Raw genomic sequence first — 18,043 nt, 5'->3', positions numbered from 1 at the left:
AATAAAAAAGGGAGAGATTACAATGCTAGGGGTATACTATAGGCCACCCAACAGCCCGAGATCAGTGGAGGAAGGTATTTGCCGAGGCATTTTAGATAGGTGCAGAAAGAATAAGGTGGTTGTAGTGGGTGACTTTAATCTTCCTGGAGTGGATTGGAAGGTGCCTAGAGCTGGGGGTACGGATGGGGAGGAGTTTGTAAAGTGTGTGTTGGAAGGGTCCCTAGAGCAGTACGTAACTAGCCCGACTAGGGAGGAGGCTATACTGGATTTAGTGCTGGGAAATGAGCCGGGGCAGGTGGTTGAGGTTGAGGTAGGTGAGCATGTGGCTAACAGTGACCACAAGTCCATCTACTTTAGGATAAAAATGGAAAGGGATGAGTGCCGTCCGAACGGGAGGGTTCTGAACTGGGGGAAGGCGAGCTATGGTTGGATTAGGAGGGAGCTGAAGGACACTGATTGGGAGAGATTGTTAGCTGGCAAGTCCACGGTTGGTAAGTGGGAGGTTTTTAAGGGCAAACTGAAAATGTTGCAGGAAAGGCATGTGCCAGTAAAGAGGAAGGATGGGAAAGGCAGGATTAGAGAGCCGTGGATTACAGCGGGTATAGAAGACTTGGTCAGGAAGAAGAGGGAGGCATATGTTAGGTCGAAACAACTGGGAACGGACAGTGCGCTGGAGGAATATAGAGAGAGTAGGAGGGAGCTAAAAAGGGGAGTTAGAAGGGCGAAAAGAGGGCATGAAATGGCCTTGGCTGATAGGATTAAGGAAAATCCAAAAGCATTTTACTTTTATATTAGGAGTAAGAGAGTGGTTAGAAGGAAAATTGGTCCTCTTAGGGACAAAGGAGGGGAGCTATGTATTGAGACTGAGGGAATGGGGGAGATCCTGAATGAATACTTTGTGTCGGTATTCACGAAGGAGAGGGGATCGGTGTCGTGTAGTGTCTTGGAGGGAGCTGTAGATCAGTGGAAGGAAATATCCATTACGAGGGAGGAAGTGCTAAGGTTTTTAGATAGCATAAAAACGAATAAAGCTCTGGGGCCTGATGGTATTTATCCCAGGCTGCTTAGGGAGGTGAAAGATGAAATTGCTGGGCCTCTGACGCAAATCTTTGTCTCTTCTTTGGACACAGGTGAGGTCCCAGAAGACTGGAGGGTAGCTAATGTGGTACCGCTGTTTAAAAAGAGTAGTAGGGATAACCCTGGTAATTATAGACCAGTGAGTTTGACATCGGTGGTAGGAAAACTGTTGGAAAAAATTCTTAGGGATAGGATGTATGAGCATTTGGAGCATTGCGATCTGATTAGGGATACGCAACATGGCTTTGTTCGGGGGAGGTCTTGCCTTACGAATCTGGTGGAATTCTTCAAGGAGGTGACAAAAACGGTTGACGATGGGCAAGCCGTTGATGTCATCTATATGGATTTCAGTAAGGCGTTTGACAAAGTCCCTCACTGTAGGCTGGTAGAAAAGGTTAAGGCACATGGGATACAAGGGCAGGTAGCTAGGTGGATCGAAAACTGGCTGGGAAATAGGAGACAGAGAGTAGTTGTCGAGGGGACCTTTTCGGACTGGCAGTTACCAGTGGTGTGCCACAGGGTTCAGTACTGGGACCTCTCCTCTTTGTAGTATATATAAACGACTTGGAAGAGGGCGTACGTGGTGTGATCAGCAAGTTTGCGGATGACACCAAGATGGTAGAATTGGCAGATACCGAGGAGGACTGTCAGGTGACACAGCAGGATATAGATAGGTTGGTATATTGAGCAGACAGATGGCAGATGGAATTTAATCCTGACAAATGCGAGGTGATGCATTTTGGAAGGAATAATGCAGGGAGGAGTTATGTGATAAAAGGTAGACCGATTAAGAGTATAGAGATACAGAGGGACCTGGGAGTGCAGGTGCACAAGTCTCTGAACGTGTCGACACAGGTAGAGAAGGTTGTGAAGAAAGCTTATGGAATGCTAGCCTTTATAGGAAGAGGTATAGAGTATAAGAGCTGCTGTCTAATGCTTCAGTTGTACAGAACGTTGGTTAGGCCGCATTTGGAGTACTGCGTCCAGTTCTGGTCACCTTACTACCGGAAGGACGTGGAGACCCTGGAGAGGGCGTAGAGGAGGTTTACCAGGATGTTGCCTGGCATGGAAGGACTGAGTTACGAGGAAAGGTTGGAGAAACTGGGACTCTTCTCCTTAGAAAGACGGAGATTAAGGGGGGATATGATAGAGGTATATAAAATACTGAAGGGAATAGATAGAGTCAACAGTGGTAGGCTTTTCCCTAGATTGGGGATAATTACGAGAGGTCACGATCTAAGGGTGATGGGGGAGAAGTATAATTTGGATATGAGAGGAAGGTTTTTCACGCAGAGGGTCGTGGGGGTATGGAACGCACTACCAAGTAGGGTGGTGGAGGCAGGCACATTGGACTTGTTTAAGGTTTACTTAGATAGACACATGAGCGAAGCAAGGATGGAGGGTTATAGTAGAGGGTATTAAATAGGGTCAGGGCCTCGGGATGACACCGGAAATGTAGTATTATATGTTAATGTATTGTCTTTTTATTTCCACAGGGTCGGTCCACCTTGTTGTCAAACGAGGGGCATGCACACGGTGGGTCGTGCGTGGGCTGCTCTTGGAGGTTCTGGGAGTGGCCTAGTACTTCGTGTCATTGTGTGTGCTTAATCCTGGACCAGCAGACGGGCACCGCAACAGCTCAGTGACTATCATTGCTAGCTGTGCAGATACATGGATTTGGGCTGTGTCTGTGGGAGTTTGCGCATTCTCCCTGTGGTTGCGTGGGTTTCCTCCGGGCGGTCCGGTTTCCTCCCACACTCCAAAGATGTGCTCTTAGGCTGATTGGTGTACCAAATTGACACTATTCTCCCCTGAATCTGGCTACATTAGGGGTTCCACTCACATACACACAGGGCAGGGTAGGTGTGGGAAGATGCGGCGGCGCGGGCTCGTTGGGCCAAAGGGCCTGTTTCCCGTGCTGGGATGTTCTTTGTATAATGAGGCCCACGTTGCCACCCATTCAATCGTGGAGCAGTGTATAGGGCATCTCAAGATGCAGTTCAGGTGCCTAGATTGCTATGGCGGGGCCCTCCAATATAGCCACTTGATATCCCGCATTATGGTTGTGTGCTGTGCCCTACACAACCTGGCACAGCAGGGAGGAAGCCTTCCTTGAGGAGGAGGATGTGAAGGCTGACCAACAAAGCATCGCTGGGAAGGAGGCCACCAAGCAGGAGGAGGAGGAGGACGATGACGAAGAGCAACACCACCCTAGCGCTGGAGGGCTGGTGGCAGCAAGGGTCAGGCATGCCAAGGTGGCAAGGGAGATCCTGATCAACACTCGCTTTGGGCAATAGGTGGCTGTGTTGCCACACGTGGGTTCCCTTCTCTTCCCCTCCCCCACCCCGCGGAGTAGTACAAGCCTGGGTACATTGTGTTAGCAAGTTTCTTTAGCAGGCAGGAAGGTGATAACGACTCGCTAAGCACCATTGTGATGATGCCCTGGTGCAAAGCAGTCTGACTCCTACCTGTGCTCTGCATACAAGCCGACATCTGGGCCCACATATATATCATGAGTAAGGGATCACTAAACCCCCTATGGGCTTTGGAAGGGTAGAAACCTCTTGTGGGTTTTGGGGACGCCATGGCAAATGCTGTAAGTTGCTGCCAAAACATGCCATCCACTGTAGTCAGTGATTTATTTGAGCACCTTCATTTTCTCAGTGACAGAGCATTGAGGGACCTCCCCCACTGACATCAACATGCAGTGTCTGGTGACCATCAGGGTAAGAACGTTCCTGTCAGAGGCAGGTGGTGAAATAACATTGGTGCTCACAAAAGTACCTATTGATAAATGATGACATAAAAACATATGAACTGGAGTCATTAAAATGGGGGGGGGGGTGTGTGGTTGGGGGGTTGGTGGTGGGGTGCGGAGGGGAGGGGGCGGATGCGGGCGGGGAGGGGGTGCAGGGGAGCAGGGGCAGGGTGATGCAGCTGGGTGGAGAATCTGTGTCTGCAATAGAACGTAGAACATAGAACATTACAGCGCAGAACAGGCCCTTCGGCCCACGATGTTGCGCCGACCAGTTAAAAAACAATGACCCACTAACCTAAACCAATCCCTTTTCGCCCATAAACCTATCCACGGATCTCTTAAACGCCCCCAAACTAGGCGCATTTACAACCGCAGCAGGCAGGGCATTCCAATCCCTCACCACCCTCTGGGTAAAGAACCTACCCCTGACATCCGTCCTATAACTACCCCCCCTTAATTTAAAGCCATGCCCCCTCGTGCTAGCTTTCTCCAGCCGAGGAAAAAGGCTATCACTGTCCACCCTATCTAAACCTCTAATCATCTTATATGTTTCAACAAGATCCCCTCTTAGCCGCCTTCTTGCCAGCGAAAACAACCCCAAATCCCTCAGCCTCTCCTCATAGGACCTCCCCTCCATACCAGGCAACATCCTGGTAAACATCCTCTGCACCCTCTCCAAAGCCTCCACATCCTTCCTGTAATGTGGGGACCAGAACTGCACACAGTACTCCAAGTGCGGCCGCACCAGTTGCAACATGACGCTGCGACTCCTAAATTCAATCCCCCTACCAATAAACGCCAAGACACCGTATGCCTTCTTAACAACCCTATCTACTTGATTCCCAACTTTCAGGGATCTATGTACACATACACCTAGATCCCTCTGTTCATCCACACTATTCAAAGTCCTCCCGTTAGCCCTATACTCAACACATCTGTTATTCCTACCAAAGTGAATTACCTCGGGATGATCGGGACAGGGGAGAGAGAGAGGACATAAGGGGGTCAGTAATGTTGGGGGGGGGGGGGGGAGCAGTTCTGATATCTGTGGGGGGAGGGGGAGACTGTTTGTTTGGTGAATTATGCCTGCCCATTGCCTCTAGTGGCTAGAAGCAGACTAACCCAAAATTTCAGAGACAAATTGGGTGTGAAACCTCATCCAAAAAAACAGATTAGCAACTCTTCCATTTTCATTGCTAGCTGGACACTTAGAAAAAAATTCCACTCGTGGTGAACTGGGTGCGATAATTAAGTTAATAATTTGATTTTCAGAAAGTGGCAAAGAATAAAGTCAGCAGTGTGTGGCATGTTGAGCATTATACAGGTTTGTGGCAGATTCCTCCTTGTAATATATTTGCATGCTATTCATACCCATTGCATGAGGACTTCTTAATTATATTCTATCTCATGATAAAATCAATGAGACATGAGAATCTCATGGCACCTAGTTCACAGTTATTTAAAAGTGGTATGCACTTGTTGCCTTTGTGCAATTGTGTGTAAGGTCAGCAGTTTTCCTTCTTTAATTTGATAGCATAATGGAGAGGAGCGGGAGAATGGACTCTTGCTTGGAGGCTCAGGACTGACAAGGGTGACTCGGTGGTGAGGGGTTTTTGGAGTGGCGCAGGGCATTGAGAAATGGAACCAGGATACAGCAGGGGACAAAGAGTGGGTTGCGGGTATGGAGGAATGAAGTGGGATAGGCCCGGTGTCCTGGATCTGATGGAAGGAGTTAGTGGGGTCATTCAGTCAATGTTAGAAAACGAGGAGCCTAAAGTGCTATGTCAGTACTGCCCAAATGTACATCCAACTCAGGATGTTGCCTGGCAGAATCCTTACAAAGCGTTGAGTTTACCTACAACAATTCAGTTACCCTTGCTGAAAATGATCTTGGACAATATGCTTTACAATGCATAAAAGGGAAGACCAGCTGAGCCAGCAAGTTCATTCATGTCCATCAGAGTGGCAGATACAACGCTGGACACTAAGATGAATATTCAATAAAGATGAATGCAAAAAAAAGACAAAAGGAAATTTCCCAAACTCCCTATAATCACCAATGTGTGAGAATGATGAGGCATGGCGGTACAGTTAGCTCTCTGACTAAGTTCATCTCAACAAATAATGATACATTAGAAACTAGAAACAGGATTAGGCCATTCGGCCCTTCAAGTCTGCTCCGCAATTCATTTTGATCATGGCTGATCATTGAATTTAATATCCAGTTTCCCCTCTTTCCCCTCATCTCTTGATCCCTTTTAGGCCCTATCTAATTTCTTCTTGAAATCATACAACATTTTGGCCTCAACTACATTTTGTGGTAGTGAATTCCACACATTCACCACCTGGATGAAGACATTTCTCCTCACCTCCGTCCTAAATGTTTATCCTTTCTACTCAAACTATGACCCCTGGTTCTGGACTCCTCCAACATAGGGTAGATTCAGAAAGAATATCTCCAATCTAACCCTGTTAGAATTTTACAAGTTTCTATGATATCCTCTCTCACTCTTCTAAATTCCAGTGAATATAATCCTTAATTATATAATCTTTAATCTTTCCTCATATGACAGACCTGCTATCCCAGGAATCAGCCTGGTAAACCTTCACTATACTCTCTCTATAGCAAGATGAGGACACCAAAATTACACATAATACTCCAGCTATGGCTTCACCAACGCCCTATACAATTGTAACAAAACATGCCTATCCTTATTCTCAAATCCTCTTGCAATGAAGGTCCACATATCATTTGCCTTCTTTATTGCCTGCTGTACTTGTGTGCTTACTTTCAGTGACTAATGCATGAGGACACCAAAGTCCCACTGAGTATCGACCCCTCTCAGTTTACGCCTGTTCAAGTAATAATCTATCCTCCTATTATTGCTATCCATGTGAATAATCTCACATTTTTCCACATTATACTGCATCTGCCATCCATATGCCCACACACTCAGCCTGTCCAAATCACTCTGGAGCATCTCTACATCCTCGTCACAGCTTACCTTCCCACCCAACTTAGTATCATCTGCAAATTTGGAGATAATACATTCAGTTCCCTCTTCCAAATCGTTAATATAAAATGTGAACCCATATAGACTGATTGGGTGAACCATCAGATATAATCCATTTCAGGACTGCCGTGATGTTCCCTCTGATCAAAAATGCAACTCCCCCTCCTTTTTTGCCTCCTATTGTATCTGTACCCTGGAACATTGAGCTGCCAATCCTGCCATTCCCTTGGCCATGTTTCAGTAATAACTATAATATCCTAGTCCTAAGTACCATCCATGCCCTGAGTTCATCTGCCTTGCCCATCAGGCCTCTTGCATTGAAATAAATGCAGTTTAATCTAGACTTCCTTTGCTCTCTGCCCTGCTTTCTTAGACCATCTGTCTCGTCATGGTTTGTACATTCCCTGTGTTTTATTTTTCTTGGCCTCTCTGGACTTATTCATTGAGTTCTCCACAGTCTGTACTCTGTACTGTGGCCCTTTTTGATTTTTGACTTGGTTTCTCTGCCTTTCACTTTTCCCCTTGCTGCCTTTTGTTTCTGTCTCCACTTTGACTTCCTGCATCGGTTCCCAGTCCCCTGCCACATTAGTTTAAACTCTCCCCAACAGCACTAGCAAACACTTCCCCTAGGACACTGGTTTCAGTCCTGCCCAGGTGAGACTATCTGATTTGTGCTGGTCCCACCACCCCCAAAACTGGTTCCAATGTCTCAGGAATTTGAATCCATCTTGCACCATTTCTCAACCCACATTATTCATCTTAGCTATCCTGACATTCCTACTCGTATGTGATACTGGTAGCAATCCTGAGATTATGACCTTTGAGGTCCTACTTTTTAGTTTAATTTCTAACTCTCTGAATTCAGCTTGTAAGACCTCTAGAGATACATGAAGAGAAAGAGGTTGATGAGGACAAATGTAGGTCCCCTACAGACAGAAACAGGGGAATGTATAATAGGGACAAAAAAATGAGCAACTGAATACATGCTTTGGTTCTTTCTTCACAAAAGGGGACACAAATCAGATGTGTTCAGAAATGTTAGAGAATGCTAGATTTAGTGAGAGGGAAGAACTGAGGGAGATCAGTATTAGTAAAGAAATGGTGCTGGGAAAATTGATGGAATTGACGGCTGATAAATCCCCAGGGGCTGATAATCTACACCCCAGAGTACTTGAGGAAGTAGCTCTAGAAATAGTGGGTGCATTGCTGATCATCTTCCAGGATTCTGTAGACTCAGGAACAGTCCATGCGGAGTGGAGAGTAGCTAATGTCACTCCAATATTCAAAACGGGAGGTAAGGAGAAAACGGAATTATAAACCTGTAAACCTAATATCGGTGGTGGGGAAAATTCTCAAATCTACTGTCAAGGACTTTATAGTGGAGCATTTAGAAAGCTGTGGCAGGATCAGACAGAGTCAGCATGGATTTATGAAGGAGAAATCATGCTTGCCAAATCTGTTAGAATTCTTTGAAGAAGTAACTAGTACAGTTGACAAGGAGGAGCCAATCAATGTTGTATATTTGGACTTTCAGAAACCGTTTGACAAATTCCCGCATGAGAGATTATCATGCAAGATTAAAATGCTTGGGATTGGGAAAAGTATATTCAGATGGATAGAAAACTGGTTGGCAGAGAGGAAACAAAGAGTAGGAATTAATGGGTGCTTTTCAAATTGGCAGGCAGTAACTAGTGAGATGCCACAAGGATTGATGCTGTGACCTCAGCTATTCACAATATATATTAATGATTTGGATGAGGGATCAAAATGTAACATCGCAAAGTTTGCAGATCATACCAAGTTGGGTGGGAGAGTGAACTATGGTGAGGATGCAGAAATCCTTCAGAATGATCTGAACAGGTTGGGTTAGTGGGCACTTCAGTGACAGATGCAGTATAATTTGAATATATGTTAGGTTATTCACTTTAGAAGCAAAAACAAGAAGGCAGATTACTTCCTGAATGGCTGTAAGTGGCGAGGGGAGAATGCAGCAGAACCTGAGTGTCCTTGTGCACCAGTCACTGAAGGTAAACGTGCAGGTGCAGCAGGTAATAAAGGAAGCAAATGGCATGTTGGGCTTAATTGTGAGAGGTTGAGAGTACAGGACCAGGGATGTGTTGTTGCAATTATACATGGCTTTAATGAGGCCACACCTACAGTATTGTGTGCAGTTTTGAGCTCCTTTTCTCTGAGGAAGGATGTTCTTCCTCTCAAAGGAGTGCAGTGAAGGTTTACCAGGCTGATTCCGAGGATGGTGAGACTGATGTATGAGGAGAGATTGATGAGGTTAGGCTTGTTGTCGTTGGAGTTCAGACGAATGACGGGGGATTTCATAGAGACTTCTAAAATTCTAACAGGTCTAGACAGGGTAGGTGCAGGAAGGATGTTCCCAATGTTGAGTGTGTCCAGAACCAGGGGTCATAGTCTAAGGATTCAGGGTCGACCATTTAGGACAAAGATGAGGAGACATTTCTTCACCCAAAGAGTGGTGAGCCTGTGGAATTCATTATTACAGGAAATAGTTGATGCCAAAACATTGAATGTATTCAAGAGGCAGTTAGATATAGCATTTGGGGCAAATTGGATCAAAGGTAATGGGGTGAAAGTGGAATTAGGCAATTGAATTGGATGATCAGCCATGATCGTAATGAATGGTGGAGTAGGCTTGAAGGGCCAAATGGCCTCCAATCTTTTATATTTCATCCCATTTTTAACCTATATCATTGGTGCCTATATGCACCACACATTTGTCAGTTCACCTCCCCCTTCAGAATGTCCTGCACCCACTCAGCGATGTCCTTGACCCTTGCACCAGGGAGGCAACATACCATCTTGGAGTCTTGTTTGTGTCTGCAGAAATGCCTATCTTTTCCCCTTACAATTGAGTCCCCTAATACTTTAACTCCTTTTCCTGCCCACCTGCCCAGCAGAGCCAGCCACAGTGCCATGAACCTGGCTGCTACCACCTTCCACTGGTGAGCAATCTCCTCCAACAGTATCCAAAACAGTATATCTGTTTTGGAGGGAGATAACCATAGGGGACCCTTGCACTGCCTTTGTACTCTTCGTCTATCAGGTGGTCACCAATTCTCTATCTCTGTCATTTTTATCTGTGGTGTGACCAACTCATTGAATGTACTATCCACAACTTCCTCAGCATTGTGGATGCTCAAAAGTGAATCTATCAACAGTTCCAGAGCCGTCAAGCGGTCTAATAGGCGCTGCAGTTGGACATACTTCTTGTATGTGAAGGGGCCAGAGACACTGGAAGTGTCCCTGAATTTCCCACATCACAAAAGAGGAGCATGACATGGGTCTAGGATCTCCTGCCATAATTTAACCCTTAAGTTAACTTACAACAGCAACTACAATGTCAAGAAAAACAATTTAGCAGTCACCAACCAATCACTTACTTGCTGGCTGTGATGGCATGGTTCGATTTCTTTCTACCTCTCTCTTGCTCTCGAGTCTCCCTTGCAGGTCTGCCTCTGTCTTTGCACTCTTCCCAAAGATAAGCACCTCTTTCTACTTGACAGCGCATTTCCACTCAGCTTCAAATTCCCGATACGCTCACTCCTCCTCAGAGGGAGGAGCATTAAACTGTGAGTATAAAACTAACTCAGGACTAAAAAAGTACTAGCTAGTGGCATCACAGGAAAGCTGTGATCTGATTAGGTTTTAAATCTGATTCATTACCAACCAAACTAAGTAGAGATGGCTGGACAGGCGATGTGGTGGAGCTGCTTGATGTAGGAGCTGATAGATCCCATTGTGAGCTGCCGTGACCACATCAGCAAGTGTTGGTAGTGCAAGGAACTCCAGCTCGGAGTCTGAATTTCGGACACTGGGCACATCCCGGAAGGGGAGTTACCTAAACGCTGTGTTTCAGGAGGCAGTCACACCCCTTAGATTAAATATCTCCAGTTTGGCCATTGGTCAGTGACAACAGGATGTGATTGCAAATGAGGCAGGTAGAGAAATCTGAAGTTCAGAAATGGAGAAGTCTCAGCTCTTGACCTTGTCCAACATGTATGTTGCTCCCTGTGTGGATGAGGCAAAGATCTGTAGGGAGGATGAGCTAACTGACATTGCACTGTGGTACAGGAGGTCATTCAAGAGGGTGGAACAAAAAGAAGAGTGGTAGTGGTAGGGGATTCCATAATTAGTGGGACAGATAACATCTTTTGTAAGCAGGATTAGGAATCCCCTATGGCATGTTGCCTACGCGGGGCCAGGGTAAGGGACATCTCTAACCGGCTTGAAAGGATATTGGAGTGGGAGGATCCAGTTGTTGTCGTCTAAGTTAGGACAAATAGAGTAGGCAGGAATAGGCAGAAGGACCTGTTTGGCGAACATCAGGAACTAAGAACCAAATTAAAGAGCAGGTCCTCATGGGTTATAATCTCTGGATAATTATCTGAGCCATGTGTGAATTGGTAGAGAGAAGAAGATTTGGGAGGTAAACATATGGCTAAAGGAGTGGTGTGGGAAAGACAGGTTCCATTTTGTGGGGAAGTGGCATCAGTATTGGAACGAGAGAAAACTGTAGCTATGGGATGGACTTCACCTGAACCGATCTGGAATCAGCACCCTAGCGGATAGGCTATATTGGGAAGTCACAAGGACATTAAGCTAGTTAATGGGGGGCAGGACTCAGTATGGAAATTGGCAGGAATATAACAAGGCACAGCAGATAAAGGGACAACTATGGGAAAAGAGCAGTCAACACAGCACTGAGGGTGCTGTACTGAAACATACACTGTAATGGAAAAATGTAAATGAGCTGGAAGCACACATCGTAATTGGAGGGTGCGATGTTGTGGGCATCACAGAAATGTGGCTGCAGGGGATCAGAGGTGGTATCTGAATTCCAAGGATATGTGTCTTATTGAAAGGACAGACAGATCGGTAAAGGAGGTGGGGTTGTTTTGTTAGTAAGAAACAAGATTAAATCATTAGCAAGAAGTGATATAGGGTTGGATGGCATGGAATCTGTGTGGGTGGAGTTGAGGAATTGCAAAGAGAAAAAGACCCTTATAGGAGTTATGTACAAATCCCCATGCATTAGTCAGGATGTTGGACAGAAAATAAATCAAGAGATAGAAAAGGCATACAGGAAAGGCAATATTACACTAATTGGGGGATTTCAATATGCAGATGGATTGGGAAAATCAAGTTGGTAGCAGATCCCAAAATAAAAAATTTGTGGACTGTCTACGGGAAGGTTTTTTTTTTGGAGCAGCTTCTGCTAGAGCCCACTAGGGAACAGGCACTTCTGGACCTGGTGACATGTAATGAGGCAGACTTCATCAGGGAACTTAAGGTGAAGGAATCCTGAGGGGACAGTGACCACAATATGATAGAAATCACTTTGCAGTCTGAGAGGGAGATGTTGGAATCGAATATAACAGTGCTACAATTGAGTAAAGGAAACTACAAGGTCATGAGGGAGGAGCTGGCCAGATTTGATTGGAAAGGGAACCTAGCAGGAAAGACTGTGGAACAAGTCTGTGGCAGAAGTTTTTGGGGATAATTCAGAACGCACAACATGAATTCATTCCCAGGATGGTGAAGCATGTTATGATGAGGACGAAACAACCATGGCTGACAAGGGATGTCAGGATAGCATGAAAACAAAGGAAACAACATACCATGAGGCAAGGAATAGGGGGAAGCCAGAGGACTGGAAAGCCTTTAAAAGCAAGCAGAGGACAACTAAAAAAAAGGGAGGAAAAGATGAAATATGAGGGTAAGCTAGCTATTAATATAAAAGAAGACTGCAAGAGTTTTTTTAGATATATAAAAGAGAAGAGCAGGGCAAGAATGAACAATAGACCCCTGGAAAATGAGGCTGGAGAAGTAGTAATAGGGAACAAAGAAATGGCAGAGGAACTGAATGGGTACTTTGTATATTTAGTTCCCAGTCCTGACCATACTGCAGTCCTGTCTCAGAAACGGCTACAAATCATAATCTCCAATTTGAATTTGTGCCAGCAACTCATTCAATTTATTCATCACCCTTCATACAATTGTACATAAACTTCTTACTCGGGCCATACACTCTAACCTGTCCCTCAGCCATGATGCTTTACTCACCTGTTTACTATTTTTCTGGTTTAATCAATATGCTTCTAATAGTTTTGCCATTACCTGCCATACCTGAAGTGGGATTCCTGACTGTTTTTTAACTCTCTGCCCTGTACTACTTTTTGAAACTGTGTTGACTTCCCCTGAGGCCTCTCCTCCCTCTACTACTTTAAATTCCATTGACCACCCTATTTGTCCTTTCTGCTAGGACATTGGTCCCAGATCAGTTCGCGTGGAGTCCGTCCCAATGCTACAGTTCCTACTTCTCCCAATTCTGATGCCAGTGCCCCACAAAATGGAAGCCCTCTTTCCTGCACCACTCCCTTAGCCATGTGTTTACTTCCCTAATTTTCTTATCTCTATGCCAATTTTTATATGGCTCAGGTAATAACCCAGAGCTTAACCCTTGAGGTCCTGTTTTTTAAATTTGTTCCTAATTCCTGATATTCCTCAAACAAGATCCCTCCCTACTGTTGCCTATATTGTTGGTCTCATCACAGTCCACAATAACTAGATCCATCCCCTCACCCTCTCCAATATCCTTTCAAGCCGATTTGAGATGTTGCTCACCCTGGCATCAGTTAGGCAAACATCGGCTGTAATTTTCTCCAAAAAATGACTGTGTCATAATGGGGAGAAAACTGAAATGATCTGCGCTTACCTGTCCATGGACAAGCCCGCAATCATCCCACACTTAGTCATTTTTTTGGGAGAGTGGAGAGTTGCACACCACCTGAGGGTGTGGCCGCTGAACCTGACTACAAAGCAAAATTACAATGCGCTCAGAGACCCCCCTTTCTCCCTTTCTCCCTTGGACATTGGGACTCACCCTTTAAGCGGCATGTTTTCTGCCCCTCCCTGAAATGGATCATTGGGGTATTAAATATCCCTTCATGACTCACCATGTGCCCCCCCTTTTATGACACTAACATGATCTACTTCATGCTGCACCCTTTCATGCCCAACCTTTCACAGTATGCCCTTCACAATCATAGCAACCCAACATAGCACCCACCCACCGCCACCCCGCCCCCCCCTGCCCCGAGCCTCTGCTCAGGCTCCATACCCACTCTGGCCTCAGCACACTGGAAGCGCCTGACTGGCACTGCCACGGTGCCCAGTAGGCACTGCCCAACCATGTCCCTAACCATCCTGGAGCTTCAATAGCTTCCAAGCACTCTGGCTTGGCCATTACAGCTGGTCTCTGCTAGTAGAGACCAATTGTGATTCTTGCTGGGCTTGTGCCACTCCTAAGGGTTGGAAGACCCAGGAGCTGGGAAAATCTGGCTTCAAATGGGCTAAGCATGTTTAAATGATACTTTAAATATATTAATCGGCCACAGGGCGCTATCCAATTTATGCCAATAGAAATGGACCAGGACGATTGCAAACTGTTTGTGGCTGAGTGAGGCTGCACGTTGTTTTCTGAGATCACCAGAATGAGAGCCAGGTCTGGCAACATCAGAAAATCGCCTTTACCATGAAGAACTCTTAATACTGTTTACAAAGAATGCTATCCGTATCCTGATTATAGAATCCCCTACCATTGCCACTTCCTTTTTGCTCCCCCTGCATAAATGGCCTCCTGTACCAAAAGTTCAAGTTTATTTAATAGTCACAAGTAGGCTTATATTCACACTGCAATGAAGTTACTGTGAAAATCCCCTAGTTGCCACACTCTGGCGCCTAGTCAGGTACACAGAGAATTTAGCATGGCCAGTTCACCTAAACAGCATCTTTCGGACTGTGGGAGGAAACCAGGAGCACCTGGAGGAAACCCATGCAGACAGAGAGAGAACATGCAAACTCCACACAGACAGTGATCCAAGCCTGGAATCAAACCTGAATCTCTGGTGCTATGAAGCAACAGTGCTAACCACTGTGCCATCGTGCCTTCCTACTGCCATGGTGCAGCAGTCAATTTGCCCATCTTCCCTACAGTCTTTCTCCTCGGCCACATTCAAGAAGGTAGTTCACCATTATCTTCACAAGGACAGTAAATGTTAGCACGCAATGATACCATGCCATGAATTACTAAACAAGTTTTAAATGTTCAAAAGATGAAAAGATAACTGAAAATAGTAAATATTACAGTGCTGTGTAAAAGTATGATTGCCTCTTGTTGCCCTGAAGAGATCAGTTAAGTTCTGACATTGAGCAGCTGTGCAAGAGATGCTAGCAGTGACATTCATTACCAAGACCACCTCCAGTCACTGGGTCTGAATTATGCCTTTCATATGCTCATTCCTTAGGGGAAAAGAAGGCAGGTGCTTTTTTCTGGATAGTAATTAAAGTCACCTCACAGATCTTTAAGTTTATTTGTTTAGTGCCCTGAATTAGCAATAGCCTTATAGATTTCAGTGAATCACATTTTGAAATCTTTTTTGTTGCTCTCTATTCTGTGCTCCATGTTGCTAAACCAGTTAGGAGCAGGGTTACTTAGGTATTTTATTTGCCCAATTTCTTCTTTTGTTTTTTTTTTCTTTCTTTTTTTTCTTTTTTTTTCTTTTCTTTTTTTTCTTTCTTTTGTTCCATTGTTTGAATAGAGGGGAGTACGGTAGGATGAGAGAAGAATTGGCGAATGTGGACTGGGGGAGCGCGTTGGAGGGAGGGTCTGTTGAGGAGCAGTGGAGGATCTTTAAAGAGATCTTTCTTGGTGCTCAGCGGAAATTTATTCCGATGGTCAAAAAGGACAGTAGAGAGGTAATAAGCCGTGGATAACGAAGGAGGTGAAGGAAAGTGTTAAACTAAAAGCGGAGGAATTTAGAGTAGCTAAGAGTAGTGGGCGAGAAGAGGATTGGGAGAGGTTTAAATGTCAACAAAGATTGACAAAGAGGTTGATAAAGAAGGGTAGGAGAAACTATGAAGCTGGGCTAGCGCTTAATATAAAAAAGGATAGCAAGAGTTTTTATAAATATATAAAAAGGAAGAGGCTGGCTAGGGTGAATGTTGGTCCTTTAGAGGATGAGAAAGGGGACCTAGTGGTAGGGGATGGGGATATGGCTAAGGTATTGAATAACTTTTTTGTTTCTGTCTTCACGGAGGAGGACGTGAATAATTTGCCGGGTGTTAGCGATGGAAAGGTGGTAATGACATTACTGTTACTAGAGAGGCGGTGCTCGACAGACTGGAGGGGCTGATTGTGGACAAGTCCCCAGGACCGGATGGAATGCATCCGAGGGTTCTGAAAGAAATGGCGGAGGTGATAGTGGATGCCTTGGTGGTTATTTTCCAAACTTCGCTGGATTCCGGGGAAGTGCCAGATGATTGGAAAACGGCTAATGTTACGCCGTTGTTTAAGAAGGGTGCCAGGCAAAAGGCGGGGAATTATAGGCCGGTTAGTTTAACGTCTGTGGTAGGTAAAATGTTAGAATCTGTCATTAAGGAGGAAATTGCGAGGCATCTTGAAGGGAATTGCTTGATAGAGCAGACGCAGCACGGTCCTGCTCCTATTTCTTATGCTCTTCATCCTGTCTCCTGAAGACAGTGAAATCCCTTTCAGGAGTATGACTCCACAGGTGGTAAGTAGCCTCCAGTGCTTTGTCAACTGACTGTTATTCAGTATGAGCCTTGGCAGTGACTATTGGCTGTCATTTGTGGATTATCTATGTGGTTATGATAGCTTTCTAATCTATCTCTTTTCATTTTCAGCAATTCAGTATGGCTTCACCACGATATTTGTTGTAGCCTTCCCGTTGGCTCCATTACTTGCTCTTTTGAATAATCTATTTGAAATTCGACTGGATGCCAGAAAGATGATTTGGCTTCTCAAGCGGCCAATACCACGAAAAGCAAAAGATATTGGTGAGATTTTAACCAGTGCTATTTATTTTGTTGTGAGGTACTGAGGGAAAATTATTTTGTGTACCTTTAACAAAGTATAGTTTGATTCATATTCGTCCAAATCATACAAGGTTTTAAAGTGCTGCCTTCAAATTATTAATACATAATATGGTTGATAGTTGGTGCTACCTGTGTCATAGCCCAGCTGTAATTCCTTGTTTCATAGTTCTTGACATATAAGAGCAAATTTATTTCTTGGCATTGGAAGTTAAACATTGCCATGGATGGAGCGTATAGAGGAAAAATGGATAGAAAAGATCACCCGTTGAGAATACAATAAGTTGGATTTTACATCCATTTAAATTAATAGATGAAGGGACATGATGGGCAGAATTAAATTTCACCCTTGGCTTGGTTGTTGGCTTTCCTGCCTGGAAAGGTAGATGATGGAGGAGGGGAGCGCTCAGACTGAAGGTTTGAGATGTGTCTATTTTAACGCAAGGAGTGTTGTGAACAAAGTGGATGAGCTTAGAGCATGGATCGCTACTTGGAAATGTGATGTGGTGGCCATTACAGAGACTTGGATGACTCAGGGACAGGACTGGATACTTCAAGTGCCAGGTTTCAAATGTTTCAGAAGGGACAGGAAGGGAGGAAAAAGAGGTGGGGGAGTGGCACTGTTGAACGGAGAGTGTCACAGCTGTAGAAAAGATGGACGCCAAGGGGGGATTGTCTACGGAGTTTGGAACAGAAAGGAGTTATTAACTTTACTGGGTGTTTTCTACAGGCTGCCCAATACTAACAGGGAGGTTGAGGAGCAGATAGAGAAACAGATCCTGGAAAGATGTAATAATGACAGAGTTGTCGTGATGGGAGATTTTAATTTCCGAAATATCAATTGGATTCTCCCTGAGGCAAGGGGTTTAGATGGGGAGGAGTTTGTTAGGAGTGTTCAAGAAGGTTTCCTGACACAATATGTGGATAAGCCTACAAAAGGAGAGGCTGTACTTGATTTGGTATTGGGAAATGAACCTGGGCAGGTGTCTGATCTCTCAGTGGGTGAGCATTTTGGGGATAGTGATCATAACTCTATCTCCTTTACATTGGCATTGGAGGGAGATAGGATCAGACAAACTAAGAAAGTCCTTAATTGGAGTAAGGGGAATTATGAGGATATCAGGCAGGAAATTAGAGGCATAAATTGGAAAGAGGTTTTCTCAGCGAAATGTACATAAGAAATGTGGCAAATTTTCAAGGAATATTTGTCTGGAGTTCTGTACAGCAACGTTCCAATGAGACAGGAAAGTTATGGTAGGCTAAAGGA

General features: G+C 44.9%; 1 protein-coding gene across 1 annotated transcript in view; it reads left to right on the top strand.

Annotated features, from left to right (window-relative positions):
- The window catches only part of LOC145344060 (anoctamin-9-like), a 188,680-nt gene that overhangs the window by 121,745 nt on the left and 48,892 nt on the right, over window positions 1-18,043 (top strand). Inside the window, exon 22 of the mRNA XM_080190832.1 lies at window positions 16,588-16,740. Within this exon, the coding sequence (XP_080046958.1) occupies window positions 16,588-16,740 (153 nt within the window). The remainder of the gene's footprint in view (window positions 1-16,587; window positions 16,741-18,043) is intronic.

Source organism: Carcharhinus amblyrhynchos, chromosome 6 (genome assembly GCF_965287045.1).
Source record: "Carcharhinus amblyrhynchos chromosome 6, sCarAmb.v2.hapA, whole genome shotgun sequence".
Lineage (NCBI taxonomy): Eukaryota > Metazoa > Chordata > Chondrichthyes > Carcharhiniformes > Carcharhinidae > Carcharhinus > Carcharhinus amblyrhynchos.
This window is presented reverse-complemented; position numbering and strand designations above follow the sequence as displayed.